General features: G+C 43.6%; 3 protein-coding genes across 4 annotated transcripts in view; 2 read left to right on the top strand and 1 right to left on the bottom strand.

Moving 5' to 3' along the window:
* kdm6a (lysine (K)-specific demethylase 6A) overlaps nucleotides 1–642 on the bottom strand; it is a 37,351-nt gene extending 36,709 nt beyond the window's left edge. The window contains exon 1 of one of the 2 annotated variants that reach the window (XM_034562537.1): nucleotides 139–642. In XM_034562537.1, the coding sequence (XP_034418428.1) occupies nucleotides 139–308 (170 nt within the window). In that variant the 5' untranslated portion in view covers nucleotides 309–642. The remainder of the gene's footprint in view (nucleotides 1–138) is intronic. The other variant, XM_034562539.1, reaches the window with a different exon arrangement.
* A 2,785-nt stretch (nucleotides 643–3,427) lies between these two features.
* Nucleotides 3,428–6,530, top strand: fundc1 (FUN14 domain containing 1). Its single transcript, XM_034562536.1, has 5 exons — nucleotides 3,428–3,567; nucleotides 4,019–4,172; nucleotides 4,847–4,922; nucleotides 5,012–5,140; nucleotides 5,615–6,530. Exons 1-5 carry the CDS (start codon nucleotides 3,549–3,551, stop codon nucleotides 5,690–5,692), a joined length of 456 nt encoding a protein of 151 aa, XP_034418427.1. The 5' UTR covers nucleotides 3,428–3,548; the 3' UTR covers nucleotides 5,693–6,530.
* A 597-nt stretch (nucleotides 6,531–7,127) lies between these two features.
* efhc2 (EF-hand domain (C-terminal) containing 2) lies at nucleotides 7,128–17,354 on the top strand. Its single transcript, XM_034561783.1, has 15 exons — nucleotides 7,128–7,231; nucleotides 8,063–8,251; nucleotides 8,593–8,743; nucleotides 8,909–9,132; nucleotides 9,709–9,960; nucleotides 10,754–10,858; nucleotides 11,312–11,450; nucleotides 12,360–12,525; nucleotides 12,631–12,755; nucleotides 13,220–13,416; nucleotides 13,616–13,749; nucleotides 14,524–14,718; nucleotides 15,679–15,771; nucleotides 16,017–16,116; nucleotides 17,197–17,354. Exons 1-15 carry the CDS (start codon nucleotides 7,190–7,192, stop codon nucleotides 17,323–17,325), a joined length of 2,241 nt encoding a protein of 746 aa, XP_034417674.1. The 5' UTR covers nucleotides 7,128–7,189; the 3' UTR covers nucleotides 17,326–17,354.
* Nucleotides 17,355–26,589: the final 9,235 nt, after the last annotated feature.

Genomic DNA, 26,589 nt, shown 5'->3' with positions numbered 1-26,589 from the left:
ACAGGCGGTTCCGTGTTACTTGGGGGTGGAGGGGGGGGGGGGGCAGTCATATTTGTTTATTTAAAACTGCACGTAGAACAATATGTTTTGTCTAAAAAAAGAAGTGGGTGAGACTGTTTACATAGCAGATAGTCTAACCTGTCAGTTCCGACCAAGCTCTCTTTTTCTTGCGCTGTTAGCTTCGGAAAGTCCTCTTCGATATCAGTCGCTGTTCCCGACGCCATTTTCTCCTCGTCATTACCAGCAACACCGAGACTCCGGGCGGCAGCAGATGCGGCGGCGGTGAGCGACACTCCGCACGATTTCATGGGAAATAAATGTGAAGATCGACGGGACCGAGTAACTCCGGAAAAACGCAGTAACAACGAAAGTGTTGCACACCTAACGTTATCCAGGACTAAAACGGGGCGTAGCGTAATTCTTGCCAAATCCTCAAGGAAATAATCCCTTCAAGTTACCTTCCACCCTCCTCATTGTACATCAAAACACAGCGTCTATTCCAGTGCCAATGTATGCATGAAGTTGCTGTAATGTTGGGTTTTAGGAGTGAGGGTTACTTGGTAATGTCGCAAACTTCCCCAACCATCGGCTCAAAGTTGTTGTAATTGTGTCACATAGGCAAACGCACGCCGCCACTGTCGGCACGCCCTCTGTTCACCCCGTCCAATCGGTGGCCATTGTGCGCAGCCACGTGACGGTCTCCAGTTGATGTGTCGCGAACACGCGGGCGTACACGCGCGCGCACACATTAGTGTGCACTTCCTAAGACCCGCCTCAAGGCCTGCGATTGGTTCCGCACGTTATATTATGATTACGTAACTGTATTGTAACGCAAGTCTATTGGTCAGAATAGCTGTCACGTATGTTTGTTGCAACGTTGCATAGATAGATAGATGGATGGATGGATAGATAAATAGATAGATAGATAGGTAGATAGATAGCAAGCAACAACTATATTTGATATAAATTACTATATTACGAAACTGTTAATCCCAATTTCATTATTATACTATAAAACAAGTTATGCACACTGTCCGGTCTGTTATATATACTTCCTAATAGTGGCTGTGATGAAGTAGTTCAAATAATATATCATTTTTTTATTAACATTAAGAGGAAATGGTCATTTACACCACACTACAATCAAATGTGTTTTTTAAACAAAATTATGAACATGTTGTAAAAAGTATGTAATGAAATTGTATACACACATACGTATTCATTTTTAGAATTTTAAATATAACCATTTTACATTGTTTAGATGAAAGTCTTTCATTCAATTTCTTACTTGGTACAATCATGAGTTTTCCAATTATATACATTCAATTCTATAAGCATAATTGCTAAACTTTTAAAACTACAAAATATTGTTAGTGTGATCGTGTTATTTTGTTAATTCATTTTACTTTTAAATGTGTTAAAAAAGACTGCATTTATTGCAAATGACATGTGACAAACAATGTTCACTTTTATTGTCGCTGACACAAAGTAAGAACTTTGTTTTCTAAACCTAATGCACAATAAATCAAATGTCAGAAAACTGCTTCTTTCTTGCTCTGATGTTCTGAAACTTTAGAGCAATTCCAAAGGTTGGACTTAATAAAGTGTAGGAATGACCTATTGTTGTGGGCCAGCACCGTACGTTAGCATCACACTTGTTCCCTCGTCAGAAAGCGATGTGATTTCTTTCATTGGACTTCCAGAATAAAAACTCTGTGGCAAAAACAAGTGTATGATACCGACACGTTTTCTTCAGCAAAGATAATCTTCACAACTGAATTTTTGAAGCATAAATACAATTGCTAAAGTAAAGAGCTAGTATTAGGCTTCAAAGAACTTCACCACGGTCGTATTACCACAAGCACACAAAGAGGCTGTGAGCGTAATTGGCATGATGACGTTTGGTTTTCTCATTCAGCCACTAGTTAGCAACAACCTTTTTTAAGACACTTAAATTCACAAGATGGGTATGGATATTTGTTGACTTGGATCTCATTTGATTATGTTCATTCTGCACAGACAACAACTATTGCCCTTCTGCTCAGTTGCGCTCCCTGAGGTTTCATCCTTTTGTTTCCCGTGTTTTTTTGTGGAGGGAAATCTTTCCTTTTTCAATTCGAGGGTCCAAGGAAAGAGGACGTTGTATACTGGACAGATTATAAAGCCCTCAGAAGCAAATGTGTGCCTCACTGACAGTTTATCTCTAATAAACAGGGGTAGAGAATTAATGACAAAAATTGCAATTGCTCATGACATCACTATTTTTTTCTGGTTGCTGATTGCTAAAGACCCCAAGGGAGGATGGCGTCATTTAACTGTTTTGGCCAATCACAGATTGGCATTAAAAAATGTTTTATATTAAAGGCTGGTAATCTGCTTCATAAACATGTTTCTTATATTTGTTGAAATTCTCATTACATCCCCACAGCAATGACTCAAACGGAAACAAAATCTAGTTTCTTTGGCCGCTGCAGGACTGTCATACATCTGTCCAATCATTACTTTCGACCCTAATTTAATGTCAGCTGTGAGTACTAACACTATAGCCATGACTGTTGTTGAATGGTTGGGTTGTCTTTAGCAGCTTTTTGAGCCAACACTGGACTTGGTGTTTTGGGTCGGATAATAAAAACAAATACAGTGTACTGCTAGATCACCAACCCAAGCTTTTAATGTCTATAAGAGGTCCCGCCCAAAGGGTGGACAGCAAAAAGAAGGCCTCACAATTTAGAAAAGAGTAAGACTAAAGGACATCTCAATATCATTGATATTTTTCTCTCTTCTCTGGATTCCATTTTTGAAATTCTGACTAAAATGCTTCAACAGCGACACCTGCAGGACAGGCAAAAAAGTGCTGGCGGGAGACGGGCTCCTGTTGTCCTCTTCCGGGACTGGATCCCATCAGTTTGCTACACACACAAAGTCCATCCTCATCCAGAGCCTGCAGTGATTGTACGTTGTTTAGTGTTTTCTTTTGAGTAAGTAGACATAAGTAGCCAACTAGTGTGGTAATAATAATAATAATAATAATAATAATAATTTTATTTATACAGCACTTGGAAAGTTATTTCCAAATTTAAAGATTTACAGAATTCAAAAAAATGTAAGAATACCCAATCAAGGACCCACTATATGACATACTCAAATTAGGAACATGAGCGTGTGTATATATATACACACATAAATAAATAAAGCAGCTAGCCCAAACATTACATAGCGGTGCAAGTGCAACATAATATTGTATATATATATATATATATATATATATATATATATATATATATATATATATATATATGTTATATATGTTATATATATTATATATTTTGTAATCACCATTCGCTACTCCATACAGGATGTCAATATTTCTGTGACTTCTTGTGTATTATTTAGAGCCTCTCGTCTCTATTTGAGCCCCACAGACCTCAGACCTGTAACAGGAGCCCTAGTTGTCGTCTCGTCCACTGTCCAGACGAGGCGCAGCTCCTCTCTTAGAGGCGGGACCTCCACCGGATGGCATCTGAGGACACACACCAACGCACTCCAAAATGGCGAACCGCGACAAGGGTAAGCAGGCCTGTAAACTAATTACATTTTTACCCGGTCCAGGACACCGTCTGCTCTAAGCAGGAGAACACTCGAAGTGGCTGTTTGTGTTTTAAAAACGTCATATTTTACATATTTGGGCATCTTTATCTTTATCGGTTCCCTCTCGCGGACACACCTATTTATAGCTCACGTTAACTTTCCAACGTTGGTTAGCTTCAGCGTTACCAGTGTGAAGCTGACCTGTTGTCAGGCCTCAGAACTTCACTAAGTTACGACAATAGTTCTCCTTAGCAACCATATTGAACCCCATGTAACGTAAACAGGAACTGTTCATGTTTATTACTAAGTTATGGCGGCACTGCGTTAAAAAAATGTTGTTTTTTTAGCAAGTCACTGCTGCATATCATCTCGTTGTTGCTAATATATGCTGCTGTCTGTCTGCTTTTGTTTGCTTTTGTTTGCTTATAAGAGCTGGAAGAGGAGATTTACGACAAGGTCGTGGACCTGACGGAATACGCCAAACGTCAGCGATGGTGGAACCGCCTCTTTGGGAAGAACTCCGGGCCCTTAGCGGAGAAATACTCCGTGGCCACACAGTTAGCCATAGGGGGAGCGAGTGGATGGTAAATATGCTTCTTGTATATGTATTGTGTCGCCTTCAGGTGCTCCTCATTAAAATAAGCCTAAATAATAAGCGGTGTCACACATGGTCCTTGGAGCCTTGGATGTATCTTTCCTTCATCTGGTCCCTCCTCTATCGCCCCTGTTATTTCTTCTGAATGTCTGTTAGAATATACAGTATGCACTCACTATGAAACTAAGAAAAATAAATCCCTTTTTTGACATCAGTCGTGAAAACAAAGCCCATCCTTTCTATCCCTTTTATAGAAGTGTACACTTGGTGTATCATATTTAACAATATGTATATATATGTATACTTTAAACTGTTAAGCTATTCACTGTCATGCAAAACTGACAGTGGTCACTTTGAGATAAGATAAAACATCATCCATCCAGAGGGTAATTGCTGTGCACCGGTTGCTATGCAAAGTGGGAATTGTGCAAATATACAGAGCACACGCATACAAGTCTAAGTTAACAATGAGGTGCAAAACCAAAATAAATACAGTATAGATCATAAAAATATAAACTGGTTAACGGTAGAGCTCAATCTCGGTGGGGTTGTTTGTACAGTATTAAGATTTTGTGTTTAGTACAGAATGCTCATGATTCATTTAAAGGCTGTTGGAGTAATTATTTAGATTAATCATCATGTGTCTGTCACAATTAATTTTAGGTGTGCAGGATATCTCTTCCAGAAGGTCGGAAAAGTTGCTGCTACATCCGTAGGAGGAGGTCTTCTGCTGTTGCAGGTATTCTTGCAACACTATGAATAAATAAATCTTTATGGTGAATCTGCCACTCACCTATGTTTCATTTTGCTGCAAATCTTTCTCTTTAGATAGCCAACAATAGTGGCTACATCCAAGTGGACTGGAAGAGGGTGGAGAAGGATGTCAACAAAGCGAAGAAGCATTTAAAGAAGGGCACCGATAAAGCGGGCCCAGAGATAAACACGTTTGTTGAGAAGGTAAGACTTTCGTGTGCTGTTTTTAGTTTTGATTGTCACACAAATGGAGATCAGAACTTCCATTATCTGGCCGGGGAATATAGATTACAGTTGGGACGTTGTGGCGGCTTTATCGTCAAAAGGCTCGACCCTAATAGCATGTCGTACCCCTTTTGTCTTTTTCACCATGTTTCCTATTTCCTATCAGTATCTACATTAATTACAATAAAAAATGTAAGAAGTATCTTTTAAAACAACAAGTAACCAATTTACTCACTGTCAAATTCGATTGAAAAATGTGTGTACTCTCCTTCAAATGATGAGTTACAGAAACATTTGCAGTAAGATAAACATGCTGCTTTTTAATGTTATACTTGTTTATACTTGTTATGAAAAACATATTTTCCTAACTCACGCTGTCCCTGCTTTTGAAAATGAATGTCAGTTTGTAACTGTACTTATTATATACTGCAACACATTTTCTGTCTTCTTCAGTCCACAGTGTTCGTGAAGAAAAACATTGTTGTCACAAGTGGTTTCATTGGAGGATTCCTGATAGGCCTGGTGTCCTAGGGTCTGTGTTCCTATTGGTGTCGTGAGAAACTATAGGGAGACATTACAAGTCATTGCTGGAGGGTGTTAAAGGGTTTCAACAGCGAGCGTCCTATTTAAGATTAGCTTGTAGCTCCCTGTTTCTACACAAGCCGCACATCCTTTTGTCTACTTTAATATTGTACATGTGACTAGCACTGTCGATTCCTATGCGGGACTTCTGGGATAGAGCTCTGGAAAAGTAACGCACACCAAGAGTTGTAATGAGGTGCTGATCACAGGAAGTAAAGTAGGTGTTGCACACTCTGGCGTCATATGCATTTCTATTTTATTCAGATGATGTTTTTGGCCATCAGGCTTTCTTCCCAGATCCACAATGGTTGATCCGATCTTTGGATGAATGACCCTCTTCAAATATTACATTATTTTTAAAAAGAAAGTGTAAAGGCTATCAGAATGTTTTTTATGTATTTATTTTTACCAAACTGTCATTGTGAAACAATGAATGAATATGTATCGTTATCTTTGCCTTGTTGCGCACAATTAAGCCAAGCATGGTGCGGCTGAGTGCAAGTAGATTTCAACCTTCACCTTCACACGGCAGGTGGTGTCCACTGGATGCCAGTGTTATATTTTTCAATTCCAGACATTGTGCTTAATCATCTTGCTGATGGATAAGAGATTGTTCTGCCTTTACTGAGAGGTGCCACATGTTTGATGGGTTATGTCTGCCTCCCCTGCATCTCTTTTTTTAAATGTAATTTGTGTAGCAATACATTGATGCTTTAAGTACAGAAGTATATGGTGTGTATATTATGTAAGTTTGATGGACAAATAAAAATGACACACTCGGTTGAAATTCTTTCTCTCTTGTATTTTATGACAATTTCTTTACAATGATACAAGTATGCCTTTTCACTCTCACCGTGAGTGTTGGATGAGAGAGTCATTTGTTAAGTGTTTATTATCTGAACTTGGTTTTACTTTAGCTTGCAGTGTACTACATATTTCTGTGGCCATAATGAAAGAGTTAGTGAAAGTATACATGCCTCTAGTTTACAGCAGTGGTGAAATTAGTATTCAGATCGTTTAACAATATTAAAGTGTGAACAAACTGCATACATGGTAATTAAGTAGAAGTACAACAATAGTATCAGTACTCTTAATGCACAATGGCCTAAATTACTTTAATGTTGCAGCTGGTAAAAGTGAGGGTGCTTTTAATTACTTAATATATTCACCTATAATAACCTCTTATAATCTTATTTGTTGGTTTGTATTTTTAATTTGTAATATGTATCCACAAAGTATCCATTAACTAATGTCAAATAGCTGTATCTGCCTGCACAATGCAATGGAGTGGAGGTTTTAAAGGAGTATAAAATATAACGTGGGTCTCAACATTGTCCCGTGAACGTCGCTAAGAAACGCAACTACCGAAACAAGACGCGGTAACCAACAGCAACAGCCCGTTGAAAAGCCACCGCTCCACGAAGGAGATCGATAACTAATCAAACCATGACGTTACCTTTTCTACCTGGGAATTCTCCCAATAAACAAGTAAGAGTGCTGCATTCAGTGGACCTCGGACCTCGCACACACGGCTTCACTTTAGCTCTAGTTTGGGTAACTTTACTCCATTAGTGAGCCAGAGGTTAGCTGTAACGAGCTAATGGTGCGCTCAGCAATGTAACCAACTGCCTTAATGTAAGCTAGTTAACTAACGTTAGCTAACCTAGTTATGTGGGCAGCTGGCTGATTCTACGAATACTTTGAGATGTAAGTTGAAGTCACACGCATACCCGTTAGGATACATAAATATAGTTTTATTTTATTTACTTTAACTGTTAGCTTAAGTAGTAACGTTAAGTATTGTAACGCTACTTTAGCTACTTGAGTATTACCATTCAAGCTACTTTATATTTCATCTTCAGTTCAGAGGGAAACTGCATTTCTTTGACAGTTATAGTTAGCTAACGTTACTTGTTACTTTCCACATTGAAGAACTAGCTAGTAAACAATACAATAAGTTGTACTCAGGCTGTAGTGGAATTTAACTTTATCCACACTCTTTTAATTTTTTGAGCTTGATACTAATGCACCACTTACTATGTAATATCAGAAGTGTAATTTCCAGTAACCTAAATATATCACTCCAGGCTACCTTTGTGCAAATTACACTTTATTGTATGCAGCAGAAAATCCTTTTAAAATTAGCTCTACATAAATGCCTGCTTTGTGTGCACTTGACCTGTTCATAGATTATCATTATATATACATCAAGTAATTAGTGTGATGTCATGATTGTGTACCATAGTACCGCCATATTACAGTGATTATTTTAAGGTGGACAGCTGAGTAGAGACACTTTCTCTCTTTCGTGTACTACAGCTGGGGAAGGAGAGGTTCCACAAATCCCAACATTTTGAATATTACAATCAATTCCCAATGCTGGCGGGATCTGAGAAACCGGGCATCGGAGGAGAGCCGCTCGTGGGCCAGACCATCAAACCAAAGTACTCTGTCTACCCCAAAGGACAGGGCAGTGAATTACCATCATGGATAGCCTTTGACAAACAGGTTACTTGATCAGTTTTATCCAGTTATACATACATATAGTATTGTCCCTAATAGTTGACTGGTTACATGGAGGTCATATTAAACAATTTCAGCAGTGGCTTTACAAGGGAATATGTTGCATAAAGCACAGCTAATGTTCTCTATTGTTTATTGTGTCTCTTAGTATAGTACAACACTTCTATTGGCTATTAGTATTGATTGTTTAGTTTATAGCATTTTTTACCAATGCTTCACTTGAATTTGTACACTTCTGTTACATCATTAAAGAAAACGATCAGTTATGTCGCAAAGAGACATGATTTTATGAACCTCATTCACAAAATGCCATTTTGCTCCTCCAGGCTCTGTGTTTTGAAGCATTCTTCCAGGAAGCTGTGCCTGAGGCACAAGACGAGACGTACAGGATCCGGAGGTGTAAGATCTACTTCTACCTGGAAGATGATACCATCCAGGTGGTGGAGCCAGAGTACAAGAACAGCGGCATCCCTCAAGGTGTGTGTCACAGGAAAGGTCATGTCAACGTAGCTCAAGTGAAAATGTTTTCATTTTATGCATTCAAGACTCCATTTGGCCAAAGGATCCATGACACAAGGCCAACAGACAATGCACCTCACTGACATGTGATGAGTAATGCTGTGTTGTTGTTTCCTGTGACAGGAACACTCATTCGTCGCCAACGTGTCTCACTGCCTGCCCCAAATGATGACCAGTTCTACCACGTTTATCATTTCAACATCAACCAACAGATGGTGCTGTACTCACGCACGTTCACTGTGACCAACTGTGATTCTTTTACACAAAACTTTCTCTCCAAGCTTGGGGTGCGCCTCAATAACCCTGCCAGTGTACCCGATGACCCCTACAGCAAACACCGGGAAGAGGTAGGACTCAGGTTCTTAATTTTCTTTAAGAAATTTATACAAAACTCTCCCACTCCTCTTTTAGACACAAAATGAAATGCTGCTAACACTCCATGTCTGACTGCTGTTATAATACAAACTTAACATTTTTTATAGTTTTTCATAGTTCTTAATTAATATGTTGTCTACGTGTTATTTGTTGTTGTTATCTGTTTTGAACTTTATTACTTTACTTTATTATTATTATTACTACAATCACTTCATGTTGGACGAGATAGAAACGTACTTTCACATCTTCTGTATGTTTGCACAAATGGAAGAAGTGAAAATAAAGCTGACTTTGAGTTTGACTTTTGAAAATAATAATGATAAAATCCAGTATTGCATGGAGGGCTGTTACATATGTGTTTGCACTTCATATTATTGGGATTAAGTAATCATGTACTCAACACTGCTGCCCAGTTGATGGTGCTGGTTCCCAATTACAAATCACTGATACTCACCCTTGAAGAATTTACTTGACAAAACTAAAATATCCCCCTTGCACATGTGATAATATGTATTGATTGTTTTTATACCACATGGTCCCTCGTCCAGATTGAGAAAAGCATGAAGCCACTTCGTCCATACGAGAGGTGCGACACACTGAAGCAGTTCCTGGACCACGACCGCGATGTCCTGCGCTTCAACTGCCTCTGGGACGACACGGAGAATGTGTTCGGAGACCAGCGGGAGCTCCTGCTGCACTACTACCTGGCTGACGACACCATCGAGATCCTGGAGGTCATTTCCCCAAACTCTGGGAGGGATACTGTGCCCAAGTTCCTACGCCGCGGCAAACTACCCAAGGTGAGGCGTGGGATACTATATGTTCATCAAGTGGCCGTGGGAGAGGAGACAAGGGCTACATTCGCTGTCAGAGGAAAAAAGAAGAAAAAAAAAACAGATCCCACAGGATAATGGAAATTGCAGAATTTTCTTTAATATAGACAGAGAAATTGAGAAATTTCAGAGAAATTGAGAAATTCTCAAGGGAACATTTAGGGAGTACATAAATGTAACAGATTGTGTCTCACAGTTTGTCTCGTGCATTTAGTGTGTTAAATGTCCATGTCCATCTGCATGTTTTACGTATAGCTAGTTATTTCAAAACTACAGGCTTGCAGTGACTTCTTTTCCTGGTTGGGTGGCTTCTTTGCGTCTTTCTCCCACCGTCCCTTCATTCACCCAGACCTCATTCAGTCTGACAGGACTGCTGCAGCCTCCAGTCTCCCTCAAGCATTTTGGCTTTCTCCTCCAGTTACTGACTGAAGCCTAATTCATCTTGAAAGACAGCCAGGCCTCAATCATGTGTGTGTGTGTGTGTGTGTGTGTGTGTGTGTTTTTTTTCAGTCCAGTAATTTTGTTTGTCCTGATGCCTTTTATTAAATGTCAGCCCTAAAGGTGGACCAGAATCCCCCATCCAATGGGATTCCACCACGTCCATTAAGACAGATCCCTTCTTTCCTCTGTCTCTTAATTCTATTAGACTCCCTCCCGCCTCCCCCCCACCCCCCTCACCACCTCTCTCTCTCTAGCTGTCTCCTCAGATGTGTGCATCGATATTTGCATTCAGAGTGTCGCTCTTTTTATTTCTCCGTAGCATTCAGCCCAAATGAAGCTGCCCGGACAGATCACGGACCGCACAGTGCTCAATGTGTTCGCCCCCACGAGTCAGAAGAAGCGCTACATGCTGGACAGCCTCAAAGTACGTCCTGCCTCGGCCACACTCACATCACAACCACGCTGATATGACAATAAGAAGTAGAAAGAAGAGTTGAAAAGTTGAATACGCACAAAGCGGCCTGCAGTGAGGCAGACTGTAACCAAGAGGTTGCAGCACTGACATCTTTTAACGCTAGTGCATATAATGATATTTTAACAGTTCGGGGAAGGGCCTTTCCTGTTTCAGCAAATTGCTTCCCCTGTGCAAAAAAACATGAATCCATAAAGTAATGTTTTTCTGCGTTTGGTGTAGAATTATATGAGCTTGTACCTAAACACCATTCTGACTGACACTAAACGGTGGCCAGTGTGACTCCACCGGGTTCATGAACTAGTCTGAACGGTGCTAAATGTACAATTTTTAGCTCCATTCAAAAAGTAATGGCCCATTTGTGGTCGTTCCGTCATCTCATTCTCCGCTCTCTCTCTCTTGCAGACAGGAGCTGTCCATGATGAGTTTTATAAGGACTGCGATCTGACTCTGGGCTCTGAGGTGAATGTATGGGGCAGGAGAGTGATCGTCACTGACTGTGACAACTTCACCAAAGACTACTACCGCTCCAAATACAGCATAGGTAACCGAGGGTATTGTTGTGGTTTTTTCAGTTGTGCTTCAAACGTGTGAACTGTTTCAGGTGAAATAGCTTAAAACACTATTTTAAAGGGCATATTGTGTTATTTTTAGGGACTAAATTATTATTCAAATAGATTGATTGTTGGCAAAGTGTTTGGTCTGTCCAACAAGAACCTGATCTTAGGTACTTAATTGAATATTATATGCATTCACTCTGGCTTTTCCTTTTCAAATGACACTATGGTATTTCAAGTAGTCATACGTTTGAAAGGATTTAATCTTCCGTTATTTGTTGCTCATGCCTGCAATACATTAATCTGAACACTCAGGGGCAGTAAGAGCAAACACCATCAAGAGCTGTTACCTTCCTACAATATTGATTCCTGCGACTAATGGCAGACTCTTGTTCAGAGGATGAAGTATTTGTATCTGTATAGTCAGTGCAACTCAAATATTTAGATTTGTCCTTTAATAACTGAATGAGCTCACACCTATATAATATTATTTCGGTCACTACTTGGTTCAAAGGATATGTAAGAGTCAATTCTAGTGTCATCAGATACTGTTTCTCCATGCCTCCACAGTTAAAGGCACTGGGGACCACAATAGCTCCCCAGCAGGAGAAACCCAAGCTGGACCTGGATGTGTCTGCCACCCTGGGCAGGTTTCAGGGCTTGCTGCATTAGTCACGGTAGTAAACCAGGCAGAGCCCCCAGTGACAGGCCACTGTGATGGAGGGTCCTGTCTGACTCTGAGCAGTTAGAGGTCAGCTCAGGGTTACAGTCGGACCCGGGCTGCTGTGCTCCTGCATGGATGGATTACCTGCTGCCCTCTGATCATTTCAGCGCTCCTCCTGGGTTCCTTTCTTCTTTTAAGTGTTTTATCTTTTATTTCTCCTTCCTCCATTCAGAGGACTTCCCCCCAGTGGTGTACAAAGCTCCCCCAGCCCCTAAGCCCCCGAGGGTCATGCCCCCCTACACTGGCTTTGGCTCAGAGGAGGACTCACTATGCTCCTGCCAGGGCCTGCTGCCCAAGCCCCCACAGAAAGATTTCCACAAGTTTATGGAGAACGACAGGTCCGGACAATCAAATTACACACTGTGTGTGTTAGTGGCAGTCCTCAACTCTGCTTTCTATCTGCCCCCCACCCCCCTATTTCCCCCCAGATGCGACGTCATCAGCGTGCTGAATTTGCGTGCCAAGATGGTCACCACCGATCCAGTTGACAGAGACAGAGTGTTCATCATCTACTTCTATCTCTGCGATGACTCCATCTGTGTGTTTGAACAGCCACAGAAGAACTCAGGTAAAATAAAAAAGAAGTTTGACCCAGAGCTGCACCACAACTGCTCCCAGGACTTCAGATACACATCTATGACTCTTGTGGTAAACATTAGGTTTGTCAGACTCATTTCCAAACGTGACGTGTAGATTATAGACCTATTTCTTTCAGGGATGGAGATTCCCATCATTGTAAATCAGTATTTGACAGTATTTTTTGAGTCATGGGTTCAAGGACTGTTCAGCCTGGCTCCAAAATGAGTTATCCAACCGTGGACATGATGTAACTTGATGCAACATTGTGAGTCGTGATTCAATTTAAATTTGAATTTGATTTTAAAAGTACCAAAGCAACATGAAAAATAAAGGCCAAAGCATTCAAACTGTGGCCCAAGGATCAAGTTACTTGTCAAGTTGATCGTCAGTGAAGACGATAAAATGAGTAACGTTTTAACATCTCCCTTCCCTCTCTCACACATCGTGCACCAGGTGTGCTCGGTGGAAAGTTCCTGAAGCGTGGCCGTGTAAAAAAGCCCGGCCAGGAGCTGTTTAAGATAGAGCTGTCCGAGTACTATAAAGCTCAGGATCTGTACGTTGGCGCTACCCTGTGCCTCGGCGGTAACCACTTCCAGGTTCTGGATGCGGATGAATGCACCTTCAACTACATGGAGCAGCATGCTGAGGAGGTAAGAAGGGAACTGCAGCAGGGCTATTGCTTTCCTGTGGTTTGCGAAGCTTCATGCGGGGTTTTGTATCAAAGGTTTTGGTACAAACAGTGGTGGTCTTCAGAGCGGGTTGCAAGAGCAACCATGATTACATAGCCCTTGATCCGCGCTGTTACGTAATGCTATACCTTGTTGCATGTTTGTGTGTGACTGTCTATAGTTCCCCAAAGCCAACGTGGGAAACATCCTCAGCAAACTACGATCTATTCCGGAGGAGAAACAGAGTGAGATCAGGAGGTTTCTGACTCTTAGTGACCCCAGCAACACCGGCTTCATTTCCTATGAGTCGTTCAGGTACAGTAATACAGCCAATGTGTGCAGTACCCACCACGTTGCAGTAATATGAGTCTACTGAAATAGAGCAATAACTCAAATGTAAGGCCACCTGTAGATATGTAAGATCTGATCATGAAGTGTAAATCCTGTGAACATTATAATGGTAACGATCCTGTGTATAACCAGAAAGAACAAATAGAACAGGTGTCAGGAAGCTTAGATAGTGTTATACTTGCTGAGATACAAATAATATCTGGGGATTACAATAAAGGATGTTAATGCTGTCATGCTGCACAACAAGCTGAGCTGAATAAAACAAGCTGAGCTGAGCTCCCAGTAGGCCACAAACACTTGAACACTTTGGACTTCGCACTGAACAGCACTTTAGCCCAGTTGCCCAGTTGTGCAATACTAATACGTTTAAGTACTTTTTTAATTTTTTTTAATTTTTTTATACACTTTATTCACTTTATTCTATTTCTACTCCGTCTGTATATATAATATTCTTCTTGTTTTTACTCTTATCTTAATTCTGTTATTATACTACTTGTTTTTTACTTATTACTGTGAGCAATGCTGCTGTAATCCTGTAATTTCCCCACTGAGGGACTAATAAAGGATTATTTTATCTTATCTTATCTCTTATCTTATCTTAATATTACGAGAGGAAGTGACAAAAGGAAGCAAAGAGAAATTCTATATGTTCTTTGTTTAAAGTTAGGACTGTGAGATGTGGTTATGTCCTATTGGTTTTTGTGTGTCAATATATTTATGAGCCTGTGTGCACCACAGGGGCCTGCTAACCGGTCTAGGCTGCGGACTGTCGGAGCACGAGGTGCTGGTGCTGGGCCGAAACTTCTCGGAGCGCAAGCAGCCTGAGGCGGACGTGGGCCTGATGCTGGCTGTGGCCCAGGACTTCCTCAAGAAGAAGCACTTTGTAGAGTTCCCTGACATGGACAGAGCCTTCACATACCGCGACCAACACAAGTAGGTGGTCGCACACACACAAGAACACACACACACACACACACACACACACACAGATCTTAGCTCAAGACAAAATACTGTAGCAGAAACACACACACAGGCAGCGTCACAACAAGACATCAATCGTGCAGTCAGTGGCCCCATATCTCAGAGCAACGATTAGTTCCAGTAGTGTGAGATTGGAGCATTGGAACCAGATGGACCCCGAAGACCTGTATGGCACGTAGCCCTGCAAACCAGAGGACACACACACACACACACTTGCTGCCTTTGTGCCTTCCTTCTTTATTTGTGGCCAAAATCACATGTTTAATGCCCGTATGCTCCATGGACCCAGCCATCCATACGTAGTAGACCTTTAACACACACACACGATAGATAGAAAGTAACTATCTATCTATCTATCTATCTATCTATCTATCTATCTATCTATCTATCTATCTATCTATCTATCTATCTATCTATCTATCTATCTAACTTGGGCGAGGTCAGCTGAAATGGATGGCCAACAGTGCCACAAGGTTAAGGTGACTTGTATGTTCATGTGGCTGCGTGTACAAAAAAACCTCTGGTCATAGAGGACAAGCAACTTCTGTTTCACACACACACACACACACACACGGTTTTCATCCAAATTCAGTTTGAGCATTTCTTTATCTCAATAATGTATTTATATAAAGGATTATAGCTTTTTCAAAAGCACAACAAGGGTCAACTCATCTGCCGCTGATGACCTATTTGCTCTGTTCTTATGTGAGACTCAAGCCTTTTTCTGGAGCTTTATTCAAGTAACCTACTACAAGTAGGCCAGTGGCCAGATGCGGATCCAAACATTGACTGTATGTACACATGGATGACGTTTATGAGTGCATAAGTGAAGCAACGTCATCCTTTATATACAGTCTATGGTCCAAACCCCCAGTTTGATACCGATGTCTCTGCTTCTCTTTGTGTCTCCAGGAGCGGCCGTCTCTCCACCAAAGAGACGAGGACCATCTGTAAGGCCTTCCACCTTCCCCTGCCCGAGAAGCTGCTGGGGGGTCTGCTCAGCAAGTAAGAGCCCACCGATCACAGCAGAATTCAGGGTAGAACTGTTCAAGGTTACACTGCATTTTCAGAACGAAGAAGTCATTCGTTGTAATGTGAAGAACTGTTTCTTGGCTTAGTTGAAAAATCTCTGAATCAGCATTTAGTCAGAATACCACTAAAAGATGATGTATTGGAAGTGGAGCAAAATGGCTTCATTTAATTCAAGCGGAAGCTCTAAATAGTACGCACCTGTCTCAAATCTGCTGCAGGTTTGCAGAGGGGGACGAGATTGACTACCATGCCTTCCTGGCTGGCATTAATTGGGTAGAGCACCTCGCTCCCCCGGTCATGCCCGAAGACGCGTTAAAGGTAAGAGAGCAGAGCGGCCGCAGAACATACAAAACAAGAGCAGCAGAAAGTGTGTGTGTGTGTGTGCTTTTTGGATGAAAGTGCACAGTCTGTGCTTTCTCAGCGTGTGCACGGATTCTTAAATAGTTGTTATTGAAAATCAATCTACATTTTACCCCTACCTGCGATGGATAAGTGAGCCAAAAGCAGAATCAAGTGAGTGGGAAGGAATGTTCAAATGGACAGTTTATTGTGCACAGAAAATGACTTGAAGGAGAGACACGTACACACACACACACACACACACACACACACACACACACAGAGGTGTTCCAAAAAGGAAGGAAGTAGCTCCTTTGTTCTTCTCTCTTGCATTTGTATCTTTCCGATGTAATGCTGATTTAGCATGCTTTGCCACAGCCACATCTAAGCAGAAACAGGTGAGCAGGAGAGATATCCACCGTGGCACGACAACAAAGGGAGGCCTGCTTGCACAGTGGACTATGTGTGTGTGTGTGCGTGTGTGTTTGGCTGTGTGAGTGTGTGTCGATGCCGATGCAGTGCTTACTTAAATCTCCATTTTCCTCTGTCACGGTGTCCAGCTGCTCTTTGCCTTCCCTTTTTTCTTTTTGCCTTTCTGGCCTTTGCTGCAATCCTAAGGCTTACTACCTCTCATTACTACATCTATTGTTTCCTTTTTTTAACCTTATTCAATACATCCAACAATCTTGGGAGCAATTAAAAAAAAGCCTGCTCAAAAGAAATAGCTAAATTGCATTTGTTCTGTAATACATTAAAAAAAAGTTGTTTTGGTTCCAAATCCTAATTCCTGAAACTTTAAGCAAAACAGTGTTAATTACACAGCACGTTCGTTACACAGCCACAGCTTCAGGTGCTTTTCAAGTGGTATAAAGGACATAAAACACAGTAGGCAAAATAAAGGAGATATTTATCACATAGAAGCAATAAAAAAAAAGGAGAGCAACCAATTGTGAAACAAAAGTGGAGTATGAAAGAATAAAGGATTGGCAACACTGACTAACAAAACATTTGAATGTAGCCAGAGTTGTGCAGTGACTTGTGTACTCCTGTCGTCTCCAGTTGGATGTGAACGCGAGGTCTGGCGCCGGTGAGGCTGCAGGGAGAAACGTCAACTACTCTTCCCTTCTGAGGGATGTATTCAGCTTTCCCTCCAACAGCGCTGACCCAACAATCTCCACCACAACCTAGGCACAAGCTGGGAGGTGAAACGATTCTGCCTTTCGAACACACACACACGCACACACACACACACACACACACACACACACACACACACACACACACACACACTGCTTGTTCCGGTAATTAAAGATCACGGTGTGTCTGCTAACCAGCGTCTGTGTTTTCACTGTGTGCCGTGATGAAGCTGAATTGTTTTGTTCTCTTGTATGTGAATAATTTGGCGGTAATGGTCTCCTCAAGCGTTGGCTGACACAAAACTGGAACATTTCTGAGTTCTGAGAACACTTTCCGAGACGCTTCTGTGACGTGTTTTTGTGTTTACACGAGTTGGCGTGAATCCCTGTGAGACATGGCGGAAGACAGGTGGTGTTAAAGCAGAACCATATTTCCGCTCTGGGCAGCGTGCGCACACACACACACATTATGATGACACAGTGTTCTGCTGTATCCTCCAACACTGTGCTGAGTGTAGATGGGTGGGGGGGGGGGGGTCCTTGGAATGCATGATCAGTGCTACATGGTGACTTTACGATGGCTCCACCAACAAGACAGAAGCCAATAGTTGAGGAACCATACAGACGACGGGCAGCAGGAAGTGTTTCCAGGCCTCATCATCAGGGCTAAATCTGACATGTTAAGGTCGAAAAAGTTTTTTTATGTCCTTTTTGGATTCCTACTATTTCCTATGATTCCTACTAACTGGGTCTAATTCATAAGGAACTACAACCCCCGGTATGTGCTTGGCTATCTGTGTGTGGCAGTGTTCGACTATAAAAAGGCACAGGTTGGTCAGGTTCAGGCGCCACTGTAATCAGAGCCTGCGTTGTAATGGGATGAGTCAAACATTAGGTAATCAACCAGCCGGTCCTCTCTCTGTAACCGGCACACACATCCCTCACGCGCACCCGTCCAGCCTCTCCCCCTTCACACGGAGCCCAGAAACAATGCATTACATCACCGCGGGCATTATCAGGTCTTCTCTGTCTGCTCTCGCACATACTAACATATTAGCTTCCCCAGTCACCCACTGCCAAAACACAGAGGGTGACGTCGGTGCGATCGGGGGTGGCAGGGAGCTTCTGCAGTGCGTACTTGGCCTTTTTGTTGCCCTGTGGAGCATGTGGCGGGAGAGGGAGGACAGCGAGGGAGGAACTTCGACACCTCCTCGTCCACCGCTCCTTTTCCTCCTGTCAGCCGTCTCCTTGCGCCCACACATCCCATTTTCTGCACCGTCATGCTCTGTGGCACAGCAACAGCAGACTGAATGAGTTTGCAACCTCGTCATCGGTTTTTGATTATGGTCCTTAAGGTGTCATGTACAGAGCATCCTTCAGGTTCAGACAAATAGTATATTGATTTTCATATATGGTGTTAAAAGGTCACGAAATCCCATTTAAAAAAACACCGATCAAGGCCAGACGGTGCAGCAGTGTGACTCACGGATGGGTTTTCAAATAGTTTTTAGACATCAATGGAGTTCCAAATGGCACAGAGGAATACAATATGTCAAGCTTTGATACATACACAATACTTTTAGTTTTGGACCCTCTTTTGGTCTTTATTAAATGGTGGCTTAATTTTGTATTCATTTAAAAAAAATATTTACAAATATAATTCTATAGCTTCCCAGTGGTGTTCCCTTTTCATCTAAATGCAGTTTTCCTTAGCCCTTCTAAAAACGTTTTACCACCTGACCTGACATAGGTGTCGGGTTGGCTGTAGCTCACGGTCGTCCCGTAACCACAAGGTAGCCGGTTCGATCCCCGCTCTCCCCATAGTTGCATGTCGAAGTGTCCTTGAGCAAGAAACTGAACCCCCAGGCACTAGACTCCAATGACAAAAGAAAAGTACCTTCTCCTCTCATACATACAAAAATCCAAACTAACCCTTTCTGTTATTTACCAGTTTAGCTCCCTAACGCTGACTCAGCAAGGGCTAGCCTTCACATTATTCACTTATTGACGGGCATACTTTAATAACCCCGCGTCGCTGCTTTTTGCAAATTGCAGAGTGGACGTTTTTTATTTGGAAAAAACTCGGAACAGAATGCAGATGATCGGCCCTTTAAAAAACAAGATGAATATTTGCACGGGTGGAAAAAATGCCATGCATAATATTCATGTGTATATTTTATAATGTGAAGAAGAAGGGAAAGACCTTCAACAATTGTGGTACAACATTTCATTGCTTTCATTTGCTTGTAATTGATACCGGCCTACATGCTGCCAGACAGGCCATTGGCATCTTCTGTCAGCGTAATTTACAGAAGTAATTTGTCGAAAACTCAACCACCACGTTGACTGACTTGGGAATCGAACTTTGCACCCAACGAGGGGATAAAGCTGTCATGAATCACCCTCCCTGATGACGTCTCTCAGCCTTTCACGCTTTTTTCCTGCTCTCTGCTGTCTCTACTCGGCAGAAGCAGAACACGGAGGCTTGTTTTAAAGCTTCTCTTGTTTTCTCCTCGTTCCACTTTACTGCTGTCTTGCGCGGGACCACCGCACGTTAAAAGCTGATACACGGGAAGTTCATATATGTCTCTGGGGGTCAAGAGGGTCTGGGTGTGTTTCGTGTACACTTGCGAGAGTGTGTGTGTGTGTGTGTGAATGTGTGTGAGTGTGTGTGTGCAGGCGTGTGAGCACCTAATGCAAGTCTGATGGAGACCTGGCTAATCTATGAAGTCTAAACAGATATCTGAGAACAAGAGGGGAAACGTCTGTTTACTGGCTGCGTGCCTTACTTGTCTCATGACAACAAATCCTAAAGCTGGAAGCACGCAGACACACAAACACACACACACACACCGAGCACCTGCGTTCAGAGGGTTTTCTCAGAACTGTTCCCCCAGAGCAGCAGTTTTTGGCCCTACGGTTCACTCTGAATAAGCTTCTGTCAGTTGATATCACGGTGTAAGTCTCATGGTTTAATTTGGCTGCTTCAGTTGATTGTTACACAATTTGAAACCCTCATTTGGGATTGTTTTCGGGGTCTATATCTGCGATGCATTTCCTCCTTCAAAACAGAAAGGATTGATGAATAATTGACCAGACTGAAGCAAGATGTTTGCTTGCCGCATTCGCTGACGTCACGTAGTTCACTGGGGTGTCACCTGTCCGTGCACATCCAACAACCAACCATATGCTCACAATGGCGATGCTACAATACTGGTGTGGAGCAGGTGTGATGTTTAACATCTTAGTTTTGCATTTTCAAATGCTAACATTTGATAATTGCCACCGACACAAAGGACAAGCTGAAGCTTATGTCATTCATTTTGGCCACAAACCAAATTGTAATTTTGACCATGATGCTAGATGAAAAGAACAAAGTCAGTGGGATTCATCCTCTGGAAACCATGAATAATCTCAACAAGATTTAATGGGAATCAATCCGATAGTCGTAGTAGTATTTAACTCCGGACAAAAGCAGGATGGTCTCCTCCAGCGTTCGTAGCCACACCTACGAAAAATAAAAGTGCCGTAATTCATAGATATCCCACGAAATGATCTCGTTTATTATCCACGTAATCATGAATGAGGAAGTATAAAGTCCACCAAAAAAGCCCACACAGGGCGAGCGGGAGAGATGGTGGATGGAGAGATGGTGGCTGGGTCCAACAAACACACATTTTTCAGGCAGGAGACCAGAACTTCAGTGGATATTTAAACCCAAACCGCAATTTCTTTCCTAAACCTAAGGAAGTCGTTTTGTTGCCTAAACCCAACGGAGTTGTTTCCTGTGAAGGCGGAAGTTTATTTTGAAAGAGTGTACTCGTGTGACGAGCGGAAATTAACTTGTGTTGCTGGCTTTCGTGGGAAAACGCAGGGAAAACCAGGAGTAACTTAATTCGAAGATATCGGCCTGGCAACACAAATTTAACAGCATCAATATTACTTACTTTACTTTTAGTTGTGTTTGCCAATGAGATGAAAACCTGTCAATCAATCTGGGGGTGAAAACTGGTTCCAATTGATGTCTTGATTTTGGCTGACACAAAGTCTTGAATACATTGGCGTCTACCTACCTGTTGGCGTCTCACATGGAGAAGTCAGTCAGTCGGAGACCGTCAGTGTCCCAGGAGGGCTGTTGAAGAGATGGAGCAGCCCGCTAAGTGTTCTCCGTCTGCAACTGGAGGCCCTCCGTAACGGCACGTACTTACTTATAGACATGAAGAGAGTTTAGCAGACTGTTTTTGGCCGCTCTCCGTCATTCCAGTGATTCCTCAGTGCCTATGGGGCATTGGCACTGAGCAGGGGGGTGGAGGGAGAGAGGGCTAAGGCTTACCCCGCTTTACAGGGTCAGCCACTGCCCCAGGTGCACATGGGGAACCACTTAGCTGCTCTCTCATTATTCCATATCTCCCTCTATCTCCGTCTCTGAATTGTTTCACTTTCTCTCTTTCATCCCTTTCTCTCGTCATAAAACGAGTGTTACGGTCATCAGCTACACTGTGATCCGCACCGTGTCCTCAGCGCCGTCTCGACAAGCTCCGCCTCTCTTTGATGCCGGTGTTTTATCCCGCACTAGACATTATCCCCTGATTCTGAGCCCTTGCACTGGCTATCTGTGTTCCCCTCCCCCCTCAACTCCAGAAACAGACCTGGTACACTCATCAAACATCCGTTGTCTTTGGCAGCTGCTGTGACAATACTTTACCTGGTCAAGGAAAGAGAAAGTTATTCTACACCGGTTGTAAATTACAACTATGGGACTTTTTTCTGTCAGGCTTTTGGCTCCCGGCGGAGACCATTTTTGAGGCAAACACGGTGTTTTTCTTTACATAAATCTTCCAAAACTATAGCCCCTTTTTTTCATGTTGCTTAAAATAAATCTAGTGATCAATCATCCAAATGAAGACGGAATATGTCCGGTGCACCATCGGTCAGTATTTAGGCTTTGCTGCGCTAAAGGAGAGAACAGAGTGCTTTAGTTAAAAACTGACAGAGAGAGATATTTAACTCTCCAGAGTTACTACTATTGGGTCAGCCCAAATGGAAAACTAAAGCTCAACGTGGCTGGTGTCGCACCGCCCGTGCCGAGAGGCCGGCAGAGCGTGCAGCTCAGGTGTGCTTTTGACCCCGCCCTCGCTAATCTTCTGATGAGTTGATGACTCGTGTCACGTCAGGTCCAGTCACATCTCCGTTGCCGGCGCATATTATGTTCGACTGCCTACAGCCAAGGTGGGACTCGATCGAGACGGGGGGGGGGCAACTGCCACAGCGCACTTTTTATAGTCGCCGGCTTATACGCGCTGATGAAACGAGGGCGGCAACCCGACCTGACCTTTGGCCTGACCCCTCGCGCGAATGGACGCTGGCTCCAAAATGCTAACTAGGCAGTCAGACTTGTATCCTGGTTGAAATGTGGGATAGAGGAAGTAAAGGGTTTATCGTAATCTGACGGAACCTTTCGGCAGCAGTCACGTACGGGGACGACACTACTTTGCATTGTGTTGCTGTCCATTTACCCAGAAAGTGAACGCGCCTCTACAAGTTGTCCGGGAGCTGCTTTTGCGGTGGTATGTCATCTGAGTGAATCCCCTCCTTTCGCTCAATATGTCTTCTGTCTCCTGGCTTTTTCTTTTCTCTTCCCCCGCTCTGTGCCTCCCTTCCCACCCTCCTCCCGCCGCATATGGGATTCACATTTGGCCGCGCTGACCATTTCCTTAATGTGATATTATGATACATTATCTGAAGCCATTTACTCCCTGTCACCACCCTTCTTGTGGACACAAGCTGAGTAAGCCAAGGAGGGGCGGTCAGATTCTGTGCAGGTGAGTAATGGCTGTTTCATTTGACACTGTTCGCAGTGGTGATCATTTACAACGTCTGAAAGGGTCCTCAAAACTCAAACTGTGCTCTCTCTCTTCTCTTTAGGAGCCTGTTGGTGGCGTATACGTGCTCAACCTCTCCTGCTGCTGGCTGTAAATCGCTGCTGTCGAAGGTGTGTGTGTGTGTGTGTGTGTGTGTGTGTGTGTGTGTGTGTGTGTGTGTGTGTGTGTGTGTGTGAGAGAGAGGGAACAGAAGGTGAGAAATTTGGGGGTCAGCCGAGGTCTTTCAGGTAATTGTGCTTCTTAAACTTTTGACCCACTAAGCCCTACTTAGTGTGGTGCTTGCTCCCCTTATTTCCCCCGAGAGTTTTGACTCTGCATACCAGGACATGTGTGTGTGTGTGTGTGTGTGTTTGTGTGTGTGTTTATGTGTGTGTGTTTTTGATACACACACATAGTGTCTGAACATATGCGGTCAGCCTCACACAGCTCGTGTTGTTCTTTTTCACCTATTTTGGCACGGCACTCATTGTCCTACCCACAGAGTTTGACTGTACTTTCCTAATTTAATCAGGCTATAAAGATACGTTAGTAACCTGCTACTGCCCCCCCCCCCCCCCCCCCCCCCCCCTACACCCCCACACCCCCAACCCCCCTACCTCCCCCACCCCTCCTCGTCTGTGTGAGGCATGTTGAAAGAATGCAGCTCAGGCACCGGCTGCGTGTTCTTCTTTCCTTTTGGATGACACCTTCGCCATCAGTGTCGCTTTCCTGAACGCACTCAGCTCATTTTGGTAACTCAAACTGTTCAGAATAAACCCACAAAATCCGTTAAGATTCCAGAAATGCTGAGAGAGAATAGAGAGGGGACGTTGAGCCACGGGAGAAAGATGGATAAGGACGCTGCAGTTTGGGGCTCCGTCGCCGTTTCCAATCGTACAGGCAGAGAGCATCATCATGTAATTGTTTACAGATGAAGACAAATACTCCCAAATGAAATATCCGCAGAGTGATTGTTGTACTAACAGTTGACCCGCTGGGTCCTGTATGTTTTTTAAAAAGTGAGAGCTTCTTTTTTCTTCTTCTTCTTTATAGTGTTTGAGAAATGACCTGGACATTTGTAAGTAATTTTGGACATTTGTAAAACTTTAATGACGAGTGAAGTTGAACATGCCGCACGCCGTTTGCTTTCCCTACGCCGATGTATTTAACGTGTAAATACTGTAACTTGCAGGTGGAGGATGTCACGGCCTCAACTGCGTTAACTACTTAAAGCACAGATGCTCCCATCAGGAGGAGATTGCCGAGGTGAGTTATTTAACTCCTCTCCTTTTTTCCCCACGCACCCCACCTGCGCGCACCCCCAGCCCCTCATGTCATGGTTGAAGAAAGCGCGTGAAGAGGAAGGCCACGGGGGCCAGTTGTTTTTAAATAAGCCAAATCTGCTAACAGTTTTATAACCCTGACCTCGTAAAACTGGCTGCAGCTTTTGGTCAGCTCTCTCCTGATGGGACCAGGGCTGGAATTCTCATTTGCCGCTGTGGAGCGTGTCGGTACGTCAGCTGGTGTGTGTGTGTGTGTGTGCGTGTGTGTGTGTGTGTGTGTTTGTGCGAGAGAAAGACAGCGACAGAGAGCGAGAAAGGGCGTATGATTTACGATTGCTGTGTCACGATCCACATGTGACGACCGTCCTCACAGCTAGAGCATCCAGGCTGCTCCCTCGTTCTGGTGATTTCCCTGCTGAAGAGAAAGTGAGAGAGTGCGACTGTGGGACAGGAGAGAGAGAGAGAGAGAGAGAAAGGAGAGGAGAGAGAGAGAGAAGACAGAGGGGAGGTAAGAGAGACAGAGGGAGGAGAGAATAGCGCTCAGACAATCTGTGTGAGAGAGAGAGAGAGAGGTAGAAACAGGAGGAGAGAGGAGCTGGCTGGGAAACAATAGTTGAACAACAAATCCAGTGTTGTTGATCTCAGCCTCCCTCTGGATACCTCTGCTGTCGTTCTGCTGCCGGGCGCTTGAAGGTAAGACCACCGGCCGCGGTGTCACCGATCAGGATCAGCACACTCACAGCCACAGGGGGATCCCGTCTTACTGTTTTTAACGTCCGAATTTGTCAAGGATTTATTCTATTCCCTCGCTACTCTTTGACAGGCGAGAGAATAATTCAGTGTGACCTACCTCGGGATGTGTTCACATGCATTATTACACCGCAGTGCGTGCGTGATCCACGGCCACGAGCGAGTTCCAGCCTAACTTCCGCACACTTTTCCTCTGCCGCACACTGAAAGCTCAGGTGCACATTCCTCTTTTAGTGCAGGTTTTTCGGGGGCTCCCGCACGTGTCCGGAGACTGCAAGTGGTTGTGATTAGGAAACAGCGTGACATGATGTGTAATAGGAGGAAACATGTTTGTGTTGGCGCCGGTGGATTCGCTAATCAGGCAGTGACAGTGATGCTGTAAGGATATAGCAGAGTGTGTGTGTGTGTGTGTGTGTGTGTGCGCGCGTATGTGTGTGTGTGTGTGCATGTGTGTGTGTGTGTGTGTGTGTGCATGTGTGTGTGTGTGTGTGTGTGTGTGCATGTGTGTGTGTGTGTGTGTGTATACAAGGTTAATAGCAGCGTGAATAACTTTGGATATGTGGATATATGTTTTACAGGTGCGTGCGTTTATGTCCGTGAGTGTATGATTGACTTGGCCTGGTCCGTTGGACCCCGAGGCTGCTGGCTTATGCTAGAAGGAGATGATGACAGATATAATAGGCTCTGTGGTAGGTAGAAAGAGGAAGAGGAGGAGGAGGAGGAGGAGGAGGAGACAACGACGAGCTACCACTTCCATCTAGCCGAGAAACAGAGGCGTACGTGGGAAAGAGAGAGGCGGGGAAGGTGTTTAAATGAAAAACGAAGTGGCTACGAAAGAGTGGGGGATAATGAGAGGGGCAAGAGAAGGACGTCCAAGTGGGAGGAAAAAGAAAGAAAAAAAAAACATCTGAGGAAGAGACGGGAACCGGGAACCCTTTGGAGGACAGGCGGTGCCAGAGAAGGACACAATAAATAGGAGAAACAGAATGAAACTGAGATGTGTGAGAGAGGGAGGAAAGAGCAGAGAGAGAGGTGAGAGTGACAGACAGTCTGACACAATGGGAGGGGAAGAAAAAAAAGAGATCGAGAGTGCGAGGCAAACATCACCTCCAGACGCCTCTCTCCACTTCCACTGACGCCAGATGAGAAACGGTTTGCGCGGCGAGGAAATTGTTTCTTGCGTGCGCCGACCAAAGAGTCACCTTTTGATCCGTTCAGAGAGAGAGAGAGAGAGAGAGAGAGAGAGAGAGGAAGAGAGAGAGGGAGGAAGGTGAGGAAGAGGAGTAGGTGGTGTGTTTGAAGCATTCGCACATTCAGCCAGGTGCAGATAGACAGCAATGCTCTGGCAGAGCAGTGTGTGGCTGGTTTTGTGTCTCTGCTCTCGTGTTTCATATTCTCACACATGCAAACACGCACACACAC

The sequence above is a fragment of the Cyclopterus lumpus genome, chromosome 21 (assembly GCF_009769545.1).
Source record: "Cyclopterus lumpus isolate fCycLum1 chromosome 21, fCycLum1.pri, whole genome shotgun sequence".
In the NCBI taxonomy this organism is placed as follows: domain Eukaryota; kingdom Metazoa; phylum Chordata; class Actinopteri; order Perciformes; family Cyclopteridae; genus Cyclopterus; species Cyclopterus lumpus.
Note: the sequence above shows the minus strand (reverse complement) of the source record. Positions and strands in the feature narration are given on the sequence as shown.